Raw genomic sequence first — 25,558 nt, forward strand, 5'->3', positions numbered from 1 at the left:
TCAAATAATTTAATTTAGTGACGTAAACTACCCATTGCACACATGCCAAATAACACGAAAATTAGCAGGTTGGCTCACTTTTCGCATTTTACTCTAAAACGCCTCCATAACAACATACCAACTACTAACTTAACTACATAGCATATCAGAACGAACGAACACTCAGGCCAACACCCTTCCTTTTCTTAGTAAATAATCCAAAGATTTTATTATCACGGTACACTAATACTAAACTATACGAATTATCTTACAGTCAGTCGTTGAACCGGCGAGACAACCAACCGCGGTATCCTTCCAGAATCATATCAGGTCACTATATGTTTTTGTTGTTGTTGGCCCGATTAATTTTGTAAGTATGAGTTTCTTATCGGCAATGCCTATAACTCGATGTGAATCATGATTTTTAAATTTTCTCGTTTCTTCACAATCCCCCAGTATTTTCAATTTGTGCTGGGATCGGTTCAGACCGTGAACGATATGCTATACGAGACAAATTTCTCGGAAGAACATTCCTGGAAGCTGCAGATCCTTGCCAAGAATTATGCCCTACTCAAATTATTCTTTGTTGGTGTTGGCTTCATTTTCTTCCTCGTGACGTTCTGCATCGGTCGGGATCGGGCACGCGTCGAATCGGTGGTGCCAGGTAAGCAAAACGATCATTTGATTGTTGCTCCATATTCAGCTCTCCATATTTATTTTCGCTACGATAGTACACTTTGTTACATAGCATGACTCCTATCTCGGAATTTCAAACCTTTTCTACTCGATTCTGCTTTTTTCTTCACAAAAAAAAACGAGCAAATCTGAATGCGCTGCAAATATCCCTCTTCAAGAGTAAAATCTCGTATTTTGTTTCTGCTATTTCCTTTTTGTTTCTGTAAATAAATCGTGATCATTCCGAGAGTTTCAGTACTAAGAATCATTAAATATCAAGCTATTTCCAAAACGGGAAGTGTATCAGTGTGGAGGAAAAGTGTAAGGGAAGTGACACATTAACAGCCACTGCCAGTACAAAACACACGAAAACGAATAAAGATCGAAAAAAGCTGGACGCGTCCGCTCCACGTCCGGATAACTCTTTTCAGATCAGATAGCGAAGCTGAGAGTTTTGCTGCGCTTATCGACAGGTGGAGTATGTGAGGTAGTCTCCTCAATTTAATTGCTCCATTTCTTTCCTGCTTATTTGACTGTATGGGAGGCTCGCCACGGCCGTGGAAGTGGGCAGGAGATGGGTTTTAGTGTGTAGTGTACCTCCGTAAGAAGCGTCTGATTCACAAGCGGTGTGGGGTGTATGTGATGAGTGTATTCTTGCATCCATGCTTGATCTACGGGCGCTTGAAGGCGAGAATTTCTATACTAATAATTGATCAATGCATTACTGTTGCTACTTGGAGGTGTTCCGAATGGTTGTGATGCATATAATCCCTATGTATCTGCTCTTTTCTTGACCTGGAATCAATTATTTCACTTTTCATGCAAATTGTATGAAAAAGAGCCAACCGCATAACGAGTTTTTTGCATAAGGGATGAGTCATCCCAAGAAACATTTCCCATACCTTTTGCACTTAAACATGTCCTAAAGCATTCTTTACTATGAGTGTACTGAGCCACATAGTTTTAACATGTCTTTTGAAGATGCTTAACAGTCTTTAAAGTTGTTAAACCTTTAAAACGTTCTGCAGTCGCTTATAAGACTGTCTGTTAAAACTAAAATTGGAGTTTTGATGGCTGGCTTCAATCAACCTGTAAATGTATTCTTAAGCACGCTTCAAAACTTGTTATTTGAGACTAAGTTATCAATATCAATTGATCTTATTAAATGCATGGTAAGTCTTGGACGAAGGCAACTTGAAACAGGCTATACAGGTTGTACCTGAAATAAGCTACTAACGAAAATCGTTGATGAGCCGAGTATTTCTAACTTCTGCGTAAATTGTATTTCGGGATTTTCAGCCAAACAATATTTAATTTAATTTTTCTTTTGCTTGCAGTGGTTGGTTTTATCCCCTGCAAAGATTATTCGATATATATCTAAATTTATTAAGTAAATATAAATGGATAAAACTGAGAAAATTGCGATTATGTTTACGCATATTTACCACCAGATTCCGCGGATCTCTGACACTGCCTGTACGAGGAGAATCTGAACGAGGAGAAAACTTATTAGTCTGCAGAAGCGCTTCCTAAAGCTATGTGCTGTTTAAAAATATCTTAGCCACACATATTGCACTACAAATCAACTGAACTTGTGATCAGGAATGTCCTTCTGATCTTAAGCCAATGGAATCCATTTTTATTAATATGATTGTTCAATTGTGTGTGCAATATGTGTCAGTCATGTTGACATTTTGATAAATAAATTCATAGTTTACATGACAAATAGAAAAAAATGGCAATTTCCAAAACGACCGTCACCTCATGTTTTTACGACACTCCTTTTAGTGCAAATTAAGGGTGTTTAAAACGAATCTGTATTTTTTAATAATTTATTTTTGAACTAAAAAGGTGAATATTATTGAAGCGCTTTGATATTTTTCAAATTATTACAATGTATTTCAACAGTGAAATTTTCTTGGCATAGATTTCTGCTCGTACGCGAGCGAGATCATCAGAAAAAATATAAATACAACATAAAAATTCGCAAATAACTCTCAACCATTATTATTCTGACTTCATATTCAATGCTTCATTGCCATCTCAAGAACATATCCATAGCAATATGTTGTAATTTTGATAGTTTATTTGCACCTCACGTTTTAAAGGTCTAGAAATTGTTTTAATTAGTAGTCTTAATAGATTTCTGTAGATGGGCCCTTTCAGTCTTAAGTTTGTTTTATTTTAGTCTTATGAGATCATTCACGACTTTCAAATGAAGGAAGGCTTAATGAAATAACCGTAGCAACATCGTTAAAACTATGATAGGATTTAAAATGTTCCTTGGGATAAGAACGGATTAAGCTCGTTTTGAGGGGTTCCACTGAACTAGTGATAAATGAAATTAAACTAGCGATTACGCACAATATACCTGAGCCTCAATTCGTGGTGTCCTTGATTATTATTTTTTTAGAATTATTAATCGTCATGAAAACGGTAATGAAAATAACGGGGAGAAAATGCTGAAATCATTCATGGTAGAAAGAGCATCAGACATTTAAAATGCCCGAATTTGAATACCCAGCACTGTATGCTGTCTTCGGCCATATTGTGGCCTTCCTTGACCCCACCGCACAAGTCTATCTCTAACTAACGAGAGGCCACGCCCGCCTCGATCACTGCGGTCTCTTTTGCTCCGTTCATGCCTACCCGGGCCAATTTCGGGCCTCGACACGCCTCTTCACTGCTCTCGAGGGTGGTGACGGTGTTGGGGAACGGTCGACCCGTTGTTTCACTCTTGGTTGGGTCAGCTCATTGCGATTGGTTGCGTCTCGCCGGACCGCCTCCTGTACTGGTCGGTTTGCAGCCTTCCACAGGGCACCTTGCAGCGCTGACGTTGTCCACTTGACGTGTGGCGGACTCACACGCATTGCTACAGTTCTTCGGGCTCTGGACCATGTGTTCCATCAGCGTCCCTGGAACGATTCCCTGCAGCAACTCTATCTGGGTTGCACCAGATCTGGAACATAACATGTTATGCGCTCTGCTACGCGGAGGTACCGCGTGCAGACCGGGGGCAACCTGAGTTTCATATTGCACAGATGCACACAGAAACAATCCATGACCGCAAATTACTTGGGATAGGTAAAACGTGACATCTCCGTGGCTCCGCCACTCCCAGGATCACGTTCGGGATTAGGGATAAGGTCAGTGTTTGACCGACGTGTCGTCCGCTGCTGGTGCTGCTGCTGTTGATGCTGATGACCAAAGTTTCCATCTTTTGCGATGAGACGGCCGACGGTTGCTTGTGAAGCTGTTGCTACTACCCAGTCAGACAGCCTTCTGTTAATTTACCCATTCGAGCAGTTTTGTGTCGGTCCCCGCTGCGCAAATTCGAGCAGTTTCCAGCGCAGAAAATGCACCAAAATCTGCGCTGGCCAGCGCAGATTTGGCCTGGTCTCCCGCGCTGTTCTTCAGCGATTTCTGCGCTGGGTCGCGCAGTTCGGGCAGTTCGGACAGTTCGGACAGTTCGGACAGTTCGGGCGGCGGCGGAGCAAAAAAAAAACGGTCAAAAAATTTAAAAAAATAATGGCGCCCATTTTTTCGTCCGCTTCTTCCTCTCCTCTCCCTCCTTCACCCTGGCTTGCCTTACTTGAGCTTCAGCCCGTGCCTTCCGCCGCCAGCTGATTGGGTGTTGTGGTGTATGCGTTGATACTTATATGTGCATTGCGGTTATGTATTGTTATTGGTGGGTGTTAGCATTTATTAATTAGTGTGTGACCTTGGGACGATGCGGGAGAAGCTGGATTGGGATTTAAAGTGTTATCGGTGTATTGATGGATTATTTTATTTCGTGCCGCTGCTGATGAGACCATTCGATGCCCCTGCCAATTGAGGGTGAAGAAGCCTATTTAAAACAAGCGTAGGAGAACGTCTAACACTAATCTAATATTTTTTTAATTTGAACATGTTTGATGCTTCAACGACCTTCTAAGCATCATGTAGCAATGTATAGTGGCAATAAAATATTTTTTTAATGTGCCGAAATCTGTCTCGCGTTTTCGGGTCTCGTCACACACACGCACACACACAGCGCGGGTTAAGTTCACTCTATCATGTCGCGATTCCCCACCCCGCCCGGCGCTTTGAATGAGGATGCGCTACAAGAAAGCTGAACCAGCCGTTCTACCGATAAGGTAGCCGTAGTCACTCGTGCGGGAAGGGGGGGGGGGGGGGTGGTCTAGTGGGGGGGGGGGGGGGGAGTGCGTGCTTGCGCGACTTGGGGGGTGCGTGCTCGCGAGCGCGCTTTCGTGGGTGCGTTTATGCATGTGTGCGCGCGCGCGCGCGCGCGTGTGTGTGTGTGTGTGTGTGTGTGTGTGTGTGTGTGTGTGTGTGTGTGTGTGTGTGTGTGTGTGTGTGTGTGTGTGTGTGTGTGTGTGTGTGTGTGTGTGTGTGTGTGTGTGTGTGTGTGTGTGTGTGTGTGTGTGTGTGTGTGTGTGTGTGCGTGTGTGTGTGTGAGTTTGCGCGCGCGTGTTTGTGTGTGAGTTTGCGCGCGCGTGTTTGTGTGTTTGTGTGTGTGTGTGCGTTTGGAAACCCCAAAACTGTTTGATTCTGATGCGTACATTTTCTTCCGCTGCGGCAACAAAGTCCATGCATTTTCGATCTCGCTACCTGAGAGACAACACAGCCATTGGCATTGGCATCTTTGCGATCGGCTCTGCTGTTGGGGGTATTAAAAAGACACACGATCTAAGTAAACGAGCGTGCGATATGTTGCACATTTATTTCTAATTCAGCTAGCGGACGCAAGTGGAAACAACATTTTGAATTGAATCCATACAAAAGAGGATTCTGGATTTGTTTATTACGGTGAGCGTATGGGGCTGCACCTGTCCGTCCAGAATCAGATGGCTTGTTGGTTTGGAGTAGTTTTCATGACGCCGATTGACCGGCAATGCCTTGGAATGAGTTCGGATCGGTAGGTTCATGTTTTGGTCGATTGCATTCCGTGCATTTGTCGCGCCACAGCGGTAGCCCGGCAGCACCAAAGTAAAAAAAACCTTCCCCGAGTGTGGACTGCTATGGAAAGTTGTTCTTATTATTATTCTTATTATTGGCGTAATGGCCTACGCGATCATGCCGGTCTTTTCAGGACTTGAGTACCACGTAGCCAGATAGTCAGCCCTTCCTACGGCGGACGGTTCATACGCGATTAGAACCCACGACGGGCATGCAGATGTCCGGAATGATGGCGGTGCCGCGGGTCCGCTCCTATCCAGTGTGCAACTTGCATACTGCCACACTGTCTCCTGCCCGGTGCATACGCAGCAGGCGTGGGGAAGGATGCATCTCCGCAGTAAAAAAAACACCGTCATGAACCAGCGGTGGATCTAACGGTAGGCGGACTAGGCGGTCGCCGAAGATTTCTAGGCTGTAGTATGCCGTATGTCTACAAGTGGACAGATTATTAGCGACAAGGGCCCCCGGAAAGATGGTCTTTAGGGCTCCGTGGCTGGAGAACCATTTGCACCTCCCCTCCCACCATGGCGACAACAATTTTAGGGCCTGTGACCGATGATCGTAGGGGTCCCATGGCCCCCCACCCCCCTCCCCCCCCCCCCCCATCCGCCGGCAATTTAAGTATACCGTTCAATCTTCCAACAGCTGTGTGCCAATACCCCCTGCTCCCGGTCATCAGTTACCATTGACAGGGGCCTCCATTCGTCTTTCCGCCTTTCATGAACACCTTCCTTTCTTTGACCACATTTGGCGAAAGTGTTGCACACACACGCACGCTCATACCTTTGCGCAGACGGCACAGCATATCTGTGTAATCTACAACATACGAAAGCAAAAGCTTTGTGTAACAAAGTTATGCTTAGTACTTAACACGTTCAGATCGATGGCAGGCCTCAGGAACTGCCAGTGAACTTTCCGGCCTGCGTTCTAGATGCTGGTGGAACGGAAAGTTGATGAAAATCAGCGCCGGGCTGAACGTGTCAATGCGAATTAGGGTTCAGCGCGTTGCACAGCAAACCCTCCAGCGTAAACTAGCGCTTGCTTAGTCATTTTTATATTGCAGTGTTTGAACTCATTACGATTTTTTGGTTTGATTTGTGAAAATGCAACTTCATCGCCGCAATGTTTGTTAACGGCATTTTTGGCGCCACAACAGCTCGCGAGCATTGACAACACGCGAGAATGAGATAGCGCTAGGGAGGGAAAGAGCACGGACGATGGCTGACAGCGATTGGCCGTCTGACGCACCAACACATCCAAACCTTCGGCAGCGCGCTCAAGCGAGGGGTATGAGGCGGAGCCAGGGACGGGTAGCTCGAAACGCTGCTCGACAAATTTGCCGTTGGAGAGAAAAAGAGGGCATGATAAAATTCTCAGAACTCCATGATTTCTTGCGTCGCTTTGCGCAGCGGGTGGGTACTGCCTTTTTGCTGGTCCTGTTGCTGTTGCTGGTTTGTGTGTATGTGTGCGTGTGTGTGTCTGTGTGCGTGTGAGATCTTTTTGATGTAATATTTTTCATGCCCTCATCTGTAAAACAAACTATTGTCTTGTTGGATTAATTTTCATATACAGGCGGTCCTCGAGATACACGGTTATTGGGGACCGAAAACGGCCGCAAAATACCGCGTATCTCGAATTTCCGCGTAAGTCGAATCTCGTGATTTACAGCCAAAATATCACTAATTTTCGTGCAATTTTGCAAGTAGGGGGTGGTTTTAGCCACCAAATTAATTATTTGATATGTTTCTAATGAATTGATCAGTTTTAAACCTTTTTAAATGGTATTTTACATTCGATCAACACGGAAATTATTTGGTATTTCACAATGGATGTGTCAAATCAGTACAATTTGCTCCAAGAACTGTCAAATTTTGAAAACCGCGTATCTCCGAATCCGCGTATAAGAGGTACCGTGTATCTCGGGGACCGCCTGTATGTTGTTCGTTTATTAGCTGAGTTCTAAAAATGGATGTAATGTGTTATGATGTTGATCCTGTTTTTTAGCCTTATGTCTTGTGCCTTAGCCTTATGAAATCTAGGTTATCTTTTCGTTCGTGTTTTAGCGCTTTTATCTGGCCTTTTGGCCATGCATTTGATTTCTGTTTCGTTTTATTGTTTGCGATCTCAATTGTATTGTAGCACTAATCTATTTCCCCTTTCCATTACTTTTGATAGGCAATCAACCAAATTATAAATTGGACGTCATGCAAGTCGGATCCGCATCTAACCTGGAAGCCGCGATACCACCACCAAACACACCACAGTGAAAAGTATTCTGCACTGGTGGAGAAATGGCGAAATAGTTTCGCTGAGCCCTTTTCTCCAGAGCACAATATAAGCTAATTCGCGTCATTTCAAATTTAGAGGTGTTAGTTGTTGTGCATGCAGTGGTCTGAATGCATTTTCGGTCATTTTTACATCGTTTGTTCGTAATATTGTACTTAAAAAAGTTGACGAATATCAAGAAAAGATAGAATTAAGTACAATTATTGATTATAACAAGATCAGTGTCCAAAATTAGGACGAAATCATGTGCAGCTCAAGAGAACCAAAGCTAACAAGCTTGTTTCCTGATTTTATTCGTTTTCAAGTGATGAATTATTGAAAAAACTTCTCCATGCCACGTAAATGAGAAGGAAATGTATAGTTACACTAGATTTTGTGCAGAAAAAGCACAATTGGCCCTAAAAAGTGTTTGGTTGTGTGGAATCGCTCACAAACTTTTTCATCTAACTGTCAAAAACAAGCTTTCAAAATGGTGGACCAAAATCGAGCTATGCATCGACCTCTGTATTATATAGACTTTGCTCGATATACGCGAATTTGCAGTACGCAATTCCTCTAAATTTGACAGCTTCATGTGTTTTTTGTAATTATTTTAATTCTTTGAAATATTTTATACTCTTTTTGAATCTCCTTAATGTTCTTAAAGCATTTTGCATTAAATTTGTGCAAAAAATACCTGTTTTACAACAAAAAACATTAATGCATAATTCTGTGGCGATATTTTTCAACCCTCGAACTTGTAGTGAAAACTATTTTTCCATAGGAATCCGCTATACGCGAAAACTCGAGATACGCTATTGTGCCGTCTCTACGGGCAAAGGGGTCCCGTCCCTACGGACAAAGAGCGGGATATTTTTATCATGGTGTGCGTAAAAACCTAGAGTTAAGCCGATGGAAGATTTCCTAGGCTTAAAAAAGGGAGAGGCCTCTCCCGGGAACGGGTACCGCGATTCTCTACCGCTTCCATACAAAATACACGGTGCGCTCTCTCAATGCTCGCGCCCATGCGCTAGCATCCTTTCGTGTGCTTGTGTTTGTTTCTTTCGTGTTGCGCTGTGTGCGTTTCTTTCGTTCAGCGATCGCTCATACTCGCTGCGTATTTTTTTTTGTTATCTAAAGCTAAACAAAAAAACAAACACGCGTAGATTTTTTTTCATCACTTTATTGAAACATTTACATAACTTTACACGATTTCACACATTTACATACACAATATCAAACTAAAATAAAATCGATCGCTCCATCGATGCAAACGTTGAAGTGGCCGAATATCTGCGTATATCCTTTTGTACACGTTGATTACTGTTAAAAAGGTACGAAATGAGGCTGCGCGATGTACATAACATGCATTACGAATCATTCGCGCAGCTTCAACACTTGAACACTTGAACACTTTACAAAATCATAACACGAATCGTCCAGGACGATTTCATGTGGTAGCAAGAACGAGAGCACACAGAGGAACTTTCGGTGCAGCAGTGCAAGCAAGACACGGATATCAGCAGAGCGTTGCAGATGAAACTGAGCGCACTGGCGGAAACTAAACGCACACATTTACACATTTGTAAACTGTTAGTGTCAAAAATGTGTAGAAACCAAAACGCGCTCTCGCATCCTTGTATTTCACACCGTTTATCCGCTTAACTCAAGGTTTTTACACACACCATGATAAAATATCCCGCTTGTGGTGACACAACGTGTAACCGCTCCTTAAGACGCGTTACGCATAGTTAACACATACAGAACGCATCGCGCGTAACGTGTAGCACTCTTTCACTCACTAACACTAACATAGCTAACGACTGCACTACTACCATATAGGATATAGGATTAGAATTATATTTTACGTCAGAAAATAAAACTTCTTCTACGAGTGACCACCAAACGAGCAACAACCCGATTCATTACGTGCACTCGAAAATAGAAAAAGTAGCTAGAACATCCCCATACGCTCTTTGTTTGTAAGGGTACGATAGCGTATATCGGATAATGACAGTACATGAAACCCGCAGCAATACAGGATTTTCAATGATATTATTAACAAGTTCAGTGAGTTGTTGATTCGTTTGGGCATATAATTGACTCTTTCAGCGAGATATAGAATTGTTCGGAAGCAGGCGTTGACATGTTCGGCGATACTATTGAGCTCTCGTTTGTTTTGTTTACACCTGTCCTGAAGTGTGTAATTTTTCATTCTTAGATGTCCTAAAATTGGCCAATAGCCATTCCCCAAGCATTTTAATTAATAAATTAGTTAAAACCAGCATGTTTTTTCGAAAACCGTTTGTTTACCTTCTGATGGGAAAGATCCAAGCTGCAGCCCAAGGGGTACGAAAGTGACAGCTCTATAGTATAGCCGAACATTGCAACGCCTGCTTCCGAACGATTCAATATTTATTTATTTATTTATTTATTACGATACACATATCTGCCTCAGAGGGCTAAATATAGGGAAACTTACTGACTAAAACTTAAAATTAATGATAACAAACAAATACTTAAATCTAACTAGACAAACATATACTAGACAGCAAGCAATTTGTAACACAGCCAACACACGTAAAATGAAAGAATTAGGATGGGGAAACAAAAAGGGAGTCAAAGAACTGAAGGAAGAGGGGGCGAAGGGATTGAGGGGGAATATGAAAATCAAACACACCAGAGGCACTGTTGCAGCGATGGAGGGATCGAAAAAACGGATCATTGGTGCCATACAGCGTTCTTCTCGACGGGATTTGAAGGAAATCGCGGCGTCGAAGAAAGCGAGCAGGCGCGTACAGCGGTATTCTGTTAAGAAGTGAAGGACAATCAATCTCGTTCCGAAGCAAACCACTGATAAGCAAAGCTTGAGAAGCAGAGCGACGATCATGCAGTGTCATCAATCCAAGCATACGGCATCGGACTTCATAAGGGGGAAGAGAAGCACCCGATTGCCCTAAAAGACGCCTAATGGCAATACGGGTGAATCTGCGTTGAACACTTTCAACCCTTTCAATCCATACCGAGCTGACCGGGCACCACACAATGCTAGCATATTCTAAAATAGGGCGGACTAAGCTACAGAAAAGGGCTTTGAGGCATATAGGGTCACGCACATCATTTGCCATAGCACAAATCATTCCTAGTACACTATTGGCATGGTTAATGGTACGCTCAATATGATGATTGAATGACAGCTTTGCATCAAGGTGAACCCCAAGATCACGAATGACATTAACACGATTTAATACAACAGAGTTTAGTGAATAATTATGAGACAACACATTTAAGCTCCGAGAGAAAGATATACAAGCACATTTATCGATACACAGGGAGAAAAAGTTAGCAGAACACCAAGAGGAGAAGGAGTCTAACAGACATTGGAGAGAGACACATGAATTAGAGTCAGTGATAGGACAAAATATTTTTAAATCATCTGCAAACATAAGGAAGGAATCGGATGGAAGAACAGAGCACACATCATTGACAAAGAAAATAAAAAGTAAAGGACTCAAGACACTACCCTGGGGTACACCCGACGAACAATGAAACTCATAAGAAAAACCGTCATTCAATTTAACACAACAAAAACGATTCGATAGAAATGATTGTAGCCATTCAAGAAAGAAAGGAGATAAGCCAAGTTTCTTTAGCAATGAGCAGAGAATGGGGGATTTTATCAAACGCAGCTTTGAAATCGGTATACACAGCATCAACCTGCATGCCAGAGTCCAGATTTAAGAGTGCTGAGGAAACAAATTCCATAAGATTAGTAGTGGTGGAGCGGCCAGCCATAAAGCCATGTTGATTTGGAATGATCCACGATTTCACCATTTCCATTAGAGGTAAACGGATAACAGATTCAAAGACTTTGCTGAACGCCGATAAAATAGATATGCCACGATAATTAGAGACGCAACCACGATCACCCTTTTTAAAAACTGGCCTTATCCATGCTTGTTTCCAAATATTCGGAAAAGTAGCCGTAGACAAAGAAAGATTAAAAAGGAAAGAAACAGGAAGGGCTAGTGCTTCACGACAGTGAAAGAGTAAAGCAGCAGGAATACCATCGGGACCCGGCACTGAGGATGGTTTAAGGTTACCTAACGCACGTAAAACAGAAGCAGTGCTTACAGAAACAAATTCAACATTCAGGACATTGAGAGGGGTGAATGAAAGACTGGCCTCAAAGCTTGCAGAGTTATTTAAACCATTTTCATAGACTCTCGAGAAATGATCAGCAAAAAGCGAACGAATGTCATTCGGGCACGTAGCAAGCACATCACCAAGTGACATACTAGTAGGGAGGCCATTATTGTTTCTCATAGAGTTTATGTAATTCCAAAACGCTCGAGGGTTTGAACGGAAGCGAGATTGAAGACGCAAAACATATAATTTATGGCGATATCTGTTATATGATCTGTAAGCGGATGCTGCATATTTAAATAACCTACGCGTGTACGGTGAACGCCAAGTCCGGTAAGCACGTGTAGCCCGATTTCGATCCCTAAGCAGAGAGCGCAGATGACGGTCGGACCATGGAGGGGAAGGAGGTGGTCTGAAGAGAGGAGAACAGGAGTTTAAGGAAGTGATAAGGATAGCATTGAACTGTGTTACAGCCTCATTGATGGACGTACATTCAAACAAAAATGACCAATCAATAGAGGACAAAATTACACGCAGCCTAGCATAGTCAGCCTTCTTATAATTATAAATAGGACTAAGATTAACACTTTGCACAGAAACAGGTAAGTTGGCAGTGGATAGATATTCAATTTCAAAAACAAACGGAGGATGGTGGTCATCAATTTTTACAAGAGGAAGATCTGCCTCATGAACGGAACACGGCGTGAAGTTAAGAGAAAACAATAGTATAAGGTCAAGCACACGATCATTATGGTTTGAAATATTGTTTAGTTGACAAAATTCCATAACGTTGAATACATCGACAAAAGGTGCATGACATAGCAACGCATTATGAGGTGTATAGTGCTGGAAAGGTGTCGTTAAATTAACAGAATTTATCCACTGCAGAGAAGATTGATTAAAATCACCAAGAAGAATAAGTTGATCCTTGTTACGCAAGCGGGCTTTGACATCGTGAACGCATTCTAAAAGTTTTTCAAACGTACGCATATCAGCTGCTAAGTAGGGTGGGACATAGATAACACCTATATATATATTAAAGCACTCATTTTTAATCACAACCCACACACACTCAAGCGGCGCGGCATTTACAGAAATAGGCGCTGATGCTAAACTGGTCGAAACAGCAATGAGAACACCGCCACCGCGAGTACGAGAACTATTATTTATGTTACGATCACAACGGTAAACAATAAATTTATCACTACTAAAGAGCATACTATTGGGTAAAGAATCATCAGCCCAGGTTTCAGTGAAAACAATCACATTAAAATCAGCAGCATCGGCCGCAAGCCTCAAATCAGTACATTTTGATCGTAACCCACGAGTGTTCTGATAGTAAATACTTAGCTATTCATTTGGTTCATTTGACAACGACGGTTGTCTGGCGTGATCACCACGGGTACGCTTAACAGGGGCAGGCAGGTTGTCTGGAGGCGACCGATCCGAAGGTTTACGAGAGGATCCAGTCGTTCTCGCAGGAATGAACACCGATGAAGACGATGACGGAATCGACGAGGTTGATTGAAGAGCAGGAAGCACGGAAGTAGGCTCGGAACAGGTATCACTCAGTGGATGAGAGAGAGCCGAAGGCACAGAAGCACTCTGAGAAGGCATGCTGGCCAAGCGTGGTGTACTCAGAGAGCCGAAGTTAGATGGATCGTTAACGGGAGCATCCAATCGGGCGACGATAGATTTAACGGTATTAGTGTTGCTTGCACTATTGATATTTTTGGCCGACTCATCTGTAAGCGTGTCGTTCACTGACACTACAGGGAGATGACGATTTTGGTAATCGATGAACTCACGGAACACGAGAGATGGAGGCCAAGTAGCCGGAGAGAGAGCTTCTTCGTGCTTGCTGGAAGGTACACCGACCTTAAACGATACGAATGACATCGTTTCGACGTTGGCGCCAAGTTTTACGAGACGACGCACCACAACGTCCGATGGAGCAAGCGCAAGTCGATTTGTAACCATGGTAATGACATGCTTATCCGTTACAGATGTGTCGAAGCGCGACATAAAAATCCACGACAATCGGCCTCAGCACAATTTTTCGATCGAAAAAATTCGATAGGCGCTCACGTAAAACTGACAGTATAACTATTTCTTTTATACCCCTACATGAAGTTGGCCCCACAGGTATTTTTTTTTAAATAAATAATAAATATTTTTTTATCACTCAAAATATTGAAAAAGAACCAAAACATTTACCAACTTGGTTTTACATGACGTTTTTCAAAAACATCAACCTTGATTTATGGCATTTTTTTGATATTCGATAATTTCCGCAGCTCAATGCGTCGCGGATTTTGCCCCATACAAAGCGGAACGATCGAATTTTTGTAGCATAGTTCATTTTGCTCGTGAGTGTCATGGTATACCAGTTTTCAAAAAGACCAGTAAATTGAACACCTTGGCGGCGAAATGAGTGTTAAATGACACCAAAATGACAGCCGGATCGATCGAATTTTTTCGATCGAAAAATTGTGCTGAGGCCGAATGACTGTGGCCTTGGAGCCACAAATACTGGATCATATGTACTCCCCGATCCCGTTCCTTGTTGCATTGCAGGCGCAGGAGGCACTGCCGGCCAGGGAGCCGGAGGGAGGTGACGAGATGGTAGATCGAGGGGTAGTGATGTTCGGAGAGGGCACCGTGCGTCTCTCTTACCATATGCAGAATCAAACGAGGCACTCTCACTAAATAGATCCTGCTTAAGACGGTGAAGCAGATCCGCTCTTATCGAGTTAATGGCGTTTCCTAGAGACGAGAAAATGCCATCCATTGAATTGACCAAGGCGGCCTCAATCTCCGGAAACAATACAGGCTTTTTCGATTTACGCAAGGCATCACATTGTTTGCATAGCCAGCACAGCAACACAATCTGCCAACAATTCACTTAACGTGGATTCAGAGACACCGGCACAGTGAGCATGGAACAAACGGCCACACACCGCCGAACACGACAAGTGTAAAGGCCGGGCTACATTGATCGTACTCCGTAGTGTAATTTTTGTGAACGCGTACGCCATCTAGCGGTGGCGGGTTGAAGCTACATGCTGGTATAATTTATCTGTCAAAAAACGTTTTGGGTCGACTCGAACTCGCTGCACCCTCGGGTCAAACTGAACCTACCGTGACCCGACCCGACCCGAACTCTCTGCACCAACGGGTCGGAGTCGCTTATGCTTTCTTGCACCTACTGATCTTTCGGGTCGACCCGAACTCATTGCACCCGCGGGTCAGATTTGATTCCGACTCCGACCTAGCGCACCCGCTGCACCCACGGGTCGAAATCGATTCCGGCCGGCTCGCACCCCACTCCGGGTCGGGTCGTGAAATGAATCGTATGACCCAACACTAGTGCACACCCTGCCGGCACGGGGGAATGGTGACCGGTAGTCTGCTACCTCAATAGATAATAAAAAGGCAGAGTTACTTCACAACTCAACTATATGCATTCCCTACTCCTCAATTTCCCACCTCAACATCCCACCCTTACCAAACCATGTATCCCTTATCTTTTCATTTTAGAAAGTAAAAAAAAATGTTGTGTCCGCACAAATGAAACATGATACGTGTTGTACGGCACAAGCAGAATATATATTTTATCGCTATCTTTGGTATGGGTACAATAAGCACGGGTAGTAAATAATATAAACACAACACACGCAATGCGGAGAGAGGGAGGCTGGTCCTTCTCGCACCGCGATCCTCACTGAGGACGTCACAGGATGACAGCCCTGCTGTCAACAGTGAGCCCTTAGGATGAGGCAGCGGTCTTTCCACAGCAAAAAAGATTAAAAACATTTAAAAACAGGAATAATAGGAATAGGATAAAAATAGGAAAAGGCTAGGTTCCTTTTTTGCACGTAACGAAAGAGTCCATTCACTATAATCCTTTTGACAGGCAGATCCGTCCGGCTTAACCGATACACATTCTCTTCCTCGCCAACATTCGACCGAACACCATATCTTTTTTCCGCGTCTCTCTGATGTGAGGACAAACACATATTCCAAAACCAAATGTACCTAACGCATAACATTTTTTGAGTATAAATAAAATCAACTAGGACTATGCCCTTCCTATATGAAACCACTTCTCATTTCAAGAGTTTAGTTATGTCCCCTTACCCAAGGTAAGGCTTCTTAACTCCTGCGTTTCCAGTAAGGGAAACCCCTTCAGGGTTTCATGATCGCGTGTACGATCAAGTGTTGAAAAGTCCGCTTCAAACTATGTTTACTTCCACCTCGGCTCATGCCAGCAAAACAATGACCTACCGCATCGGTACTCGACGTCCAACAACAATTCTCCGGGATGCTCGGTCCCTGGCTGCAGCCTCCCATCCACCCGATTTCCGACAGGTCACGCTTCACCTGGTCCAGCCATCGAGATCGCTGCCGAACTGGGGATCGCTGTCGAACACATTCTTGGTGGGGCATGAGTCCGGCATCCTCATGACATGCTCCAGCCATCGTATCTTGCCAGCTTTCGCCACCGTCAGGATGCTCTTTTCGCCGTACAGCTCAGCAAGCTCGTGGTTCATCCTTCTCCTCCACGCTCCATGCTCGAACACACCGCCAAAGATGGTCCGGAGGATGCGTCGCTCAAACACGCCCAGAGCGTTTGCATCCTCCGCTCGGATGGTCCAGGATTCGTGTCCGTAGAGGACCACCGGGCGAATCAATGTGCGATTTATCTCACATTTCGTGCGGGCTCGAAGTCTTTTGGATCTCAGGTCTCCGGATATCCGGATTTCGCTGCTGATGTCGTTGTCCGAAGTGACCGAGACCGTCCCGAGATAGCAGAACCCCTTTACTACCTCGAGATTGTCGCCGTCAACTAATACACTGCTTCCCAGATGGTCTCTGAGTCTCCGGCAAGCAGGTACTTCGTCTTCGTCGCATTGATTCTCAATCCAATTCTTGCTGCTTCGCGTTTGAGTTGGGTGTACGCCTCACACACCTTCGCTGTTGTCAATTTCCCACATCGCGTTGATGCAAAGTGTCTAGATGTTTAAAACCGTGCACTACAGTTTGTTGCTTATTTTATATATCTATTGTTCAAAAGTGCCTAACGTAACCTGCTGTCGAAATAAAGATGGAGATTTAATTAGTAACCAGCCAGAGGTACTTCTGCGGTGAGACAACAGGTGGACACTTCACCTGCAGATAGCGTCGCATTAGTGCCATCTACCCCACACACGAGAAGGGAGACAGGTTGGACTGCAACAACGACAGGGGTATTACGGCGTTGAATACCACCTGTAAAATATTCAGGATTGAATTATCCCGTAAGTCGAAACGGTAGTCGGAAACTACCAAAAGATGATTCCGAAATCGAAAATCAACCACTCATCATATCATCACTATGCGGTAGACGTTGGAGAAGATGGCAGAATACACACACACACACACACACACACACACACACACACACACACACACACACACACACACACACACACACACACACACACACACACACACACACACACACACACACACACACACACACACACACACACACACACACACACACACACACACACACACACACACACACACACACACACACACACACACACACAATCACACACACACACACACACACACACACACACACAATAGGTCTTGTGATTTTGTAATTCTTCGGTCTGTGATGGTGATTTACCAGCATGTGTCAACAACCTCTATTGCTTAGTAGCAGCTCCTTTAGCTGTGTTTCCTGTACAAATCTTGTTCACGTGTTTAAGCGCACACCTGCATGCGCAGATAACCCGTACGCATTACATTACAAACAATTACAACGCGGCGTGCAAAGAGCGAAGGAGATAAGAACGGCCCGAGAACTGATACAACGTTTCGCAGAATTATTAATGAACAACATGATTATCGATGTATTTAACAGGGCGAAGCATTAAGGGCTGTATCGGCATAAATGAGTCATCATACATAAAAAACAATTGAGAAAAGTTGATATTTTAGTTTCTATTTCCTTGAATAACATTACATACACAACTGCCTGAATTTATTTATAATATACCTCAAAGAGAATTAAAAAAAGGCAAAATTAATCATCGGGGAATTTTTGTTTGTGTTAGAAATAGTAGTTTACCATGTATTTTATTCATTTTATTCAAAATATCCGCCCTCGGCTTCTATTACGGCCTCCACCCGTCTCCGGAACCGAGAACAAGCCCTGGCGACAGTTTCGCGGGGATTTTCGCCATCAGCTCCGCCTTGGTGTTGCTGGAGGTTCTGTTGGTGTCCGGTTCCACCGCGCCCCACACGAAATAATCCATTGGATTAAGATCCGGGGAGCTGGAAGGCCACACATTCGGCGCGGTGAAGCCGTGCCAGGCTCCACGGGATGCTTTAGCAAGTTGAGCAGCTTCTTGGCGTTCCCCAACCGACGCTCGCGGCCCTTCTCTGTCAACAACTGACCTCTTCGGCGCTTGTAAGAGAAGTACCGGAGGTCGTCATTTCGGGAGCATTTTCATCGTGGATGGTGCCACCCCCATCTCACGTGCCAACGGCCGAATTCCGATCCCCGGATTTTCCATCACGCGCGCCTGGAATGTGGTTTTCGTGCTGCCACCACTTCGTCGTCGTCGCTGTTTTCTCCCAGCTCACTCCGGATCGCCTTCACCGTGTTCAGCGAACACTGCACGCACTGCATGATGTCGCGGTTGTCGCGTCCGGCGCGGATCATCATGATGCATGTGATCCGCTTCCACAATGTACATACACAATGTTTGGCATTTATCACGGGATGCTTTCGCTGCTTGTTCCGTACACTTTTAGCTGTCGAATGACGTATTGCTTGTTTTCCTATGCCAACTCGATCACGAGATATAAACAAAAATGTAACTGTCAAAATTATCCCGAACGCCCTGTAGTTCAAATTCACAGATCATACGTTACACACGAAAATTATGTATAAGGAGACAGCTACAATGAGATCTATTGATGAGGCAAACTGATAATGTAACGATAATCAATGTTGTTAGTAATAACCATAGATAGTTTAATTGAAAACAACTTCATACGATTACTTATTTGTCTTAAATTGAAGCATTCATTGACAACATTTAAAGAAAATACTTTTTGTTGTTACTATTTATTCTTAATAATTTGCTAGTCTTAAGGGTTTCACACTTTTTCTTTTTCTTCGTCCTTTTGTCCCTCCTCTGGAGTGCCACAGGGCTGCGTCTTGAGCCCTCTCTTATTCGTACTTTTTGTTAGTGATGTTCATGAAATTCTCCCGTCCGAAGGTCATTTACTGTATGCTGATGATTCAAAAATATATTTAACTATCAGAACGCACAGCGACTGGCTCCAGGAGTTTCTGAACTCATTCTCTTTATGGTGCTCCTACAACCAGCTAAGTATTTGCCCTGAAAAATGCTCTGTAATATCCTTCTGTCATAACCGCAACCCTATCCATTACGAATATTCGCTCTCCAATTCTGTGCTGTCTCGAACCTCCCTTATACGTGATCTTGGCGTCCTTTGGGATGATAAATTTTCACTAAACGAACATTTAGAGTCGGTGGTCGCAAGTGCTTCTAGAACGCTGGGGCTTATATATAGACTCACCAAAGATTTTCGTGATCCACTTTGCCTCAAGTCACTCTTTAGTTATTGTTCTTTAGTTAGATCTACATTGGAATACGCTTCAGTGGTCGTTGGTCCAGTCCGTTCTGGATGGATCTCAAGATTTGAAAAGGTTCAAAAGCGTTTCACTAGGTTCGCTTTTCGACGAATGGCTGGCCCCAATGCCGCTATGCCCAGCTACGAATCTCGCTGCAATTTGCTAGGTCTGGAATCCCTGGAAGTAAGACGCTCCCAAGCGCGCGTCCTTTTCATCGGACGCATGCTCAATGGGCTTATTGATGCTCCCACTCTCCTCGAGCAGATTGGATTGTACGCACCCTCCAGAAATTTAAGGGCACGTAGCGCACTAAATATGGTTTCTCGTCACACCACATTTGGTTCCAACGAACCTGTTCTCCTGTGTGTTCGCGCTTTCAATACTAGCACAGATCCTCCCCACCCCCGTTTATAATCCTTTATAATCCTTTTCCCTGATACTCTTCCTTATCCTCTTTATTTTATCATCCTCTTTTTTCCGACTATCATATATAATCTTATTTACTCTTCTTTCTTATGTTTGTATTTTAATCCAATATCTGATTTCATGTGCTCAAAAGTTCGCTTTAGCATTAGGAATTAAGATATGTTAAGTTAGGAATTAGTTAGATTTAGGAATTGTGAAACCATCAGGCTGACAATTTGAATAAACTTGAAATATGAAATATGAAATTGTGTTCCTAAAACTTTGAATACAAGTGGTTTAAGAACTCGCAAAGACGCAGGTGGAATTTCAAACCCGAGACGTTGTAGTCGAACACAGGATATGAGTCATTAGATAAAGACAGGGTTCGCAAGAATTGCACATCGGCAGCCGTGACGGGAGTGGTGGGAAAGATTGAGGAAAGGGTAGTCTGTCACGCAGGTGGCGTGAGGGATCATAGCTAAGGGAAGAGGAAGAGAATGGTGAGAACTTTGAGCTCATCGGAAAGACCGCAGCTGGAGACTCCAAAGTTGGTATATGTCTGTCGCAGCGAATTAATGGGGTTAGAAACGCTTAAACACCACAACTTTCAGGCACAACGACTGCTAATGACTTGATCATCAAACCACTGGTCAAAATAATGTTCTTTGAGACTAGCACTATCACTGATTTCAAATCAATTCAAACGGCGATGACGGTGGTTCCTTTCAACAACGGCAAAGTTCCTTTTTCACTGATTTTACGATCTTCTGCCAAAGTACATATCGCGGCTACATCACAGAAATGAAATACACGGTACAGGGACACAGCAAAGAGAACCGAACACGATCGAAAAGAAACCTATACTGGGACAATCATCCCATTCAAATTACACTGTCACTTCGTCACACTCGCTTTCTTTGATTCATGGCGTGACTCTTTAGCCAGAATAACGCAAGTCCCCCACCCCAACAGCTTAATCTTTTTAGGATTATCGTTAGGAGCAATAAAAGATTATCAGCAGTTTTTGGTAGGTGCGTTTACCGTTTTTGAATCGGTTCTGAAACTTTACTTACAAATATTAACCTCTTCCCTTAGACTCTTACTAACTGTTTCCGGCACTCGGTCATCGTCCTATTCGATGTTGCTTGATTGCAGGTCGCTTCTGTTCTGACCCCTTTCATCGTTTCACTGACATTCTACAATTTTCGCCTAATCTATTTCCGCCCTGCCAATGATGCTCGAATATCAGGCGCGTCGAACGGTCTTGTCAAAGTGCAGAGAGCCCTCCGAAGAGCAGTATAAACTGGTTAAAATAACCAAGATTCGCACATCTGAGATCTCGGCTATGATCTCGGTTAATCCTTGTTAACCGAAAAACTCGGCTAAAAATGACCTATGACAGATTACGTGTTTAACCGATATTTTGGGAAAAACTGAGATATCAGTAAACTAGAAGATTGTTGAATATAGCTAATAATTGTTTTTATAGCCTAAAACTGTTGTATCGTTTTGGTATCTGATAACAATAACACATAAAGTCCGATAACATAGATTTATTCTGAATAGAAACATTAATTTGTAACTACAGCACATTAGAAGCTTCCACCGCTACAGCTTTTAGCTCCAGTTGTTTTCCTAAATATTATAAATTTATCACAAGCTGTAATAGAAATATGAACAAATAAGTAAATATTAAGTAAAAATCGTAGTATCTTACATAATATTGTTCCTGAATGTGGAATATTTGCTGCATTTATACTATAATTCGACTAAACTTTGTATCTCTGACACACGAAAATAACAAGATGAATGACAGATCGATTACCGAATCTCGGCAAACACAATAATTAAACCGAGATCTCGGTCAATTTGATAATTGAGATCGGTGACAGCATCGTTAAAGAACGAGCTTGGAAAACCACTTTGCCGAGATTCAGTAAAAAAAGAAAATGAAGTAAACTGTATTTTCGGTTATTCGTAAAACTCGTTGTCGGAAATTCAGCAAAGAGATATCAGTAAACTGGGCAATAGCTGATTGATTTCGGCAATATTTTAAACCGAGGTCGCCAAATATTTTTTAGTGTGTTGCTCTGAATCCTGATTTGGATGATCTCCTGTTACGATGCCTGGTATTTTGGTCCGCGCTAGTAGCGTTTCGATTGGTCGCAGCATCCCTCAAAGGTAGCGGAAGGAGCAAGAGAAAGGATACTCACTCTCTCCGTCATCTTTCCTCTCGTATGATAAGAGCAAGTGATAAGCGCCCACTAAGAGAGAGGAGCTATGGATCTTCTCACACTAGCGAGAGCGAGACATGGTGAGAGTGTGGATCGATCGATCTACCTCCTGATTTGGATGATCTCCTGGTACGATGCCTGGTATTTTGGTCCGCGCTGGTAGCGTTTCGATTGGTCGCAGCATCCCTCAAAGCTAGCGGAAGGAGCGAGAGAAAGGATACTCACTCTCTCCGTCATCTTTCCTCTCGTATGATAAGAGCAAGTGATAAGCGCCCACTAAGAGAGAGGAGCTATGGATCTTCTCACACTAGCGAGAGCGAGACATGGTGAGAGTGTGGATCGATCGATCTACCTCCTGATTTGGATGATCTCCTGGTACGATGCCTGGTATTTTGGTCCGCGCTAGTAGCGTTTCGATTGGTCGCAGCATCCCTCAAAGGTAGCGGAAGGAGCAAGAGAAAGGATACTCACTCTCTCCGTCATCTTTCCTCTCGTATGATAAGAGCAAGTGATAAGCGCCCACTAAGAGAGAGGAGCTATGGATCTTCTCACACTAGCGAGAGCGAGACATGGTGAGAGTGTGGATCGATCGATCTACCTCCTGATTTGGATGATCTCCTGGTACGATGCCTGGTATTTTGGTCCGCGCTAGTAGCGTTTCGATTGGTCGCAGCATCCCTCAAAGGTAGCGGAAGGAGCAAGAGAAAGGATACTCACTCTCTCCGTCATCTTTCCTCTCGTATGATAAGAGCAAGTGATAAGCGCCCAATAAGAGAGAGGAGCTTTAGATCTTCTCACACTAGCGAGAGCGAGTGGATGGATCGATAGATCTACCTCCTGATTTGGATGATCTCCTGGTACGATGCCTGGTATTTTGGTCCGCGCTAGTAGCGTTTCGATTGGTCGCAGCATCCCTCAAATGTAGCGGAAGGAGCGAGAGAAAGGATACTCACTCTCTCCGTCATCTTTCCTCTCGTATGATAAGAGCATGTGATAAGCGCCCACTAAGAGAGATGAGCTATAAATCCTCTACCACAAGTGAGAGCGAGACATGGAGAGAGTGTGGATCGATAGATCTACCTCCTGATTTGGATGATCTCCTGGTACGATTCCTGGTATTTTGTTCCGCGCTGGTGGCGTTTCGATTGGTCGCAGCATCCCTCAAAGGCAGCGGAAGGAGCGAGAGAAAGGATACTCACTCTCTTCGTCATCTTTCCTCTCGTATGATAAGAGCAAGTGATAAGCGCCCACTAAGAGAGAGGATCTTCTCACACTAGCGAGAGCGAGACATGGTGAGAGTGTGGATCGATAGATCTACCTCCTGATTTGGATGATCTCCTGGTACGATGCCTGGTATTTTGGTCCGCGCTAGTAGCGTTTCGATTGGTCGCAGCATCCCTCAAAGGCAGCGGAAGGAGCGAGAGAAAGGATACTCACTCTCTCCGTCATCTTTCCTCTCGTATGATAAGAGCATGTGATAAGCGCCCAATAAGAGAGAGGAGCTTTAGATCTTCTCACACTAGCGAGAGCTTTAGATCTTAAATCCTCTACCACAAGTGAGAGCGAGAGAGTGTGGATCGATAGATCTACCTCCTGATTTGGATGGTCTCCTGTTACGATGCCTGGTATTTTGTTCCGCGTTGGTGGCGTTTCGATTGGTCGCAGCATCCCTCAAAGGCAGCGGAAGGAGCGAGAGAAAGGATACTCACTCTCTTCGTCATCTTTCCTCTCGTATGATAAGAGCAAGTGATAAGCGCCCACTAAGAGAGAGGATCTTCTCACACTAGCGAGAGCGAGACATGGTGAGAGTGTGGATCGATAGATCTACCTCCTGATTTGGATGATCTCCTGGTACGATGCCTGGTATTTTGGTCCGCGCTGGTGGCGTTTCGATTGGTCGCAGCATCCCTCAAATGTAGCGGAAGGAGCGAGAGAAAGGATACTCACTCTCTTCGTCATCTTTCCTCTCGTATGATAAGAGCATGTGATAAGCGCCCAATAAGAGAGAGGAGCTTTAGAACTTCCCACACTAGCGAGAGCTTTAGATCTTAAATCCTCTACCACAAGTGAGAGCGAGAGAGTGTGGATCGATAGATCTACCTCCTGATTTGGATGGTCTCCTGTTACGATGCCTGGTATTTTGTTCCGCGTTGGTGGCGTTTCGATTGGTCGCAGCATCCCTCAAAGGCAGCGGAAGGAGCGAGAGAAAGGATACTCACTCTCTTCGTCATCTTTCCTCTCGTATGATAAGAGCAAGTGATAAGCGCCCACTAAGAGAGAGGATCTTCTCACACTAGCGAGAGCGAGACATGGTGAGAGTGTGGATCGATAGATCTACCTCCTGATTTGGATGATCTCCTGGTACGATGCCTGGTATTTTGGTCCGCGCTGGTGGCGTTTCGATTGGTCGCAGCATCCCTCACATGTAGCGGAAGGAGCGAGAGAAAGGATACTCACTCTCATCGCCTTCTTTCCTCTCGTATGATAAGAGCATGTGATAAGCATCCAATAAGAGAGAGGATCTTCTCACACTAGCGAGAGCGAGACATGGAGAGAGTGTGGATCGATCGATCTACCTCCTGATTTGGATGATCTCCTGGTACGATGCCTGGTATTTTGGTCCGCGCTAGTAGCGTTTCGATTGGTCGCAGCATCCCTCAAAGCTAGCGGAAGGAGCGAGAGAAAGGATACTCACTCTCTTTGTCATCTTTCCTCTCGTGTGATAAGAGCATGTGATAAGCGCCCACTAAGAGAGAGAGAGAAGCTACCACAAGTGAGAGCGAGACATGGTGAGAGTGTGGATCGATAGATCTACCTCTTGATTTGAATGGTCTCCTGGTACGATTCCTGGTATTTTGGTCCGCGCTAGTAGCGTTTCGATTGGTCGCAGCATCCCTCAAAGCTAGCGGAAGGAGCGAGAGAAAGGATACTCACTTTCTCCGTCATCTTTCCTCTCGTATGATAAGAGCATGTGATAAGCGCCAACTAAGAGAGAGGAGCTATGGATCTTCTCACACTAGCGAGAGCGAGACATGGTGAGAGTGTGGATCGATCGATCTACCTCCTGATTTGGATGATCTCCTGTTACGATGCCTGGTATTTTGGTCCGCGCTAGTAGCGTTTCGATTGGTCGCAGCATCCCTCACATGTAGCGGAAGGAGCGAGAGAAAGGATACTCACTCTCATCGCCTTCTTTCCTCTCGTATGATAAGAGCATGTGATAAGCATCCAA

The 25,558-nt window shown here is 44.1% G+C and overlaps 1 protein-coding gene across 10 annotated transcripts in view; it reads left to right on the forward strand.

Moving 5' to 3' along the window:
• LOC5666916 (protein spinster) overlaps positions 1-16,126 on the forward strand; it is a 97,025-nt gene extending 80,899 nt beyond the window's left edge. For all 10 annotated transcript variants that reach the window (XM_061643622.1, XM_061643624.1, XM_061643621.1 and 7 more), the window contains 3 exons: positions 254-349; positions 436-643; positions 7,789-16,126. In XM_061643622.1, the coding sequence (XP_061499606.1) occupies positions 254-349; positions 436-643; positions 7,789-7,880 (396 nt within the window). In that variant the 3' untranslated portion in view covers positions 7,881-16,126. The remainder of the gene's footprint in view (positions 1-253; positions 350-435; positions 644-7,788) is intronic.
• The last annotated feature ends 9,432 nt before the right edge of the window (positions 16,127-25,558 follow it).

The sequence above is a fragment of the Anopheles gambiae genome, chromosome 2, assembly GCF_943734735.2.
Source record: "Anopheles gambiae chromosome 2, idAnoGambNW_F1_1, whole genome shotgun sequence".
Taxonomy (NCBI): domain Eukaryota; kingdom Metazoa; phylum Arthropoda; class Insecta; order Diptera; family Culicidae; genus Anopheles; species Anopheles gambiae.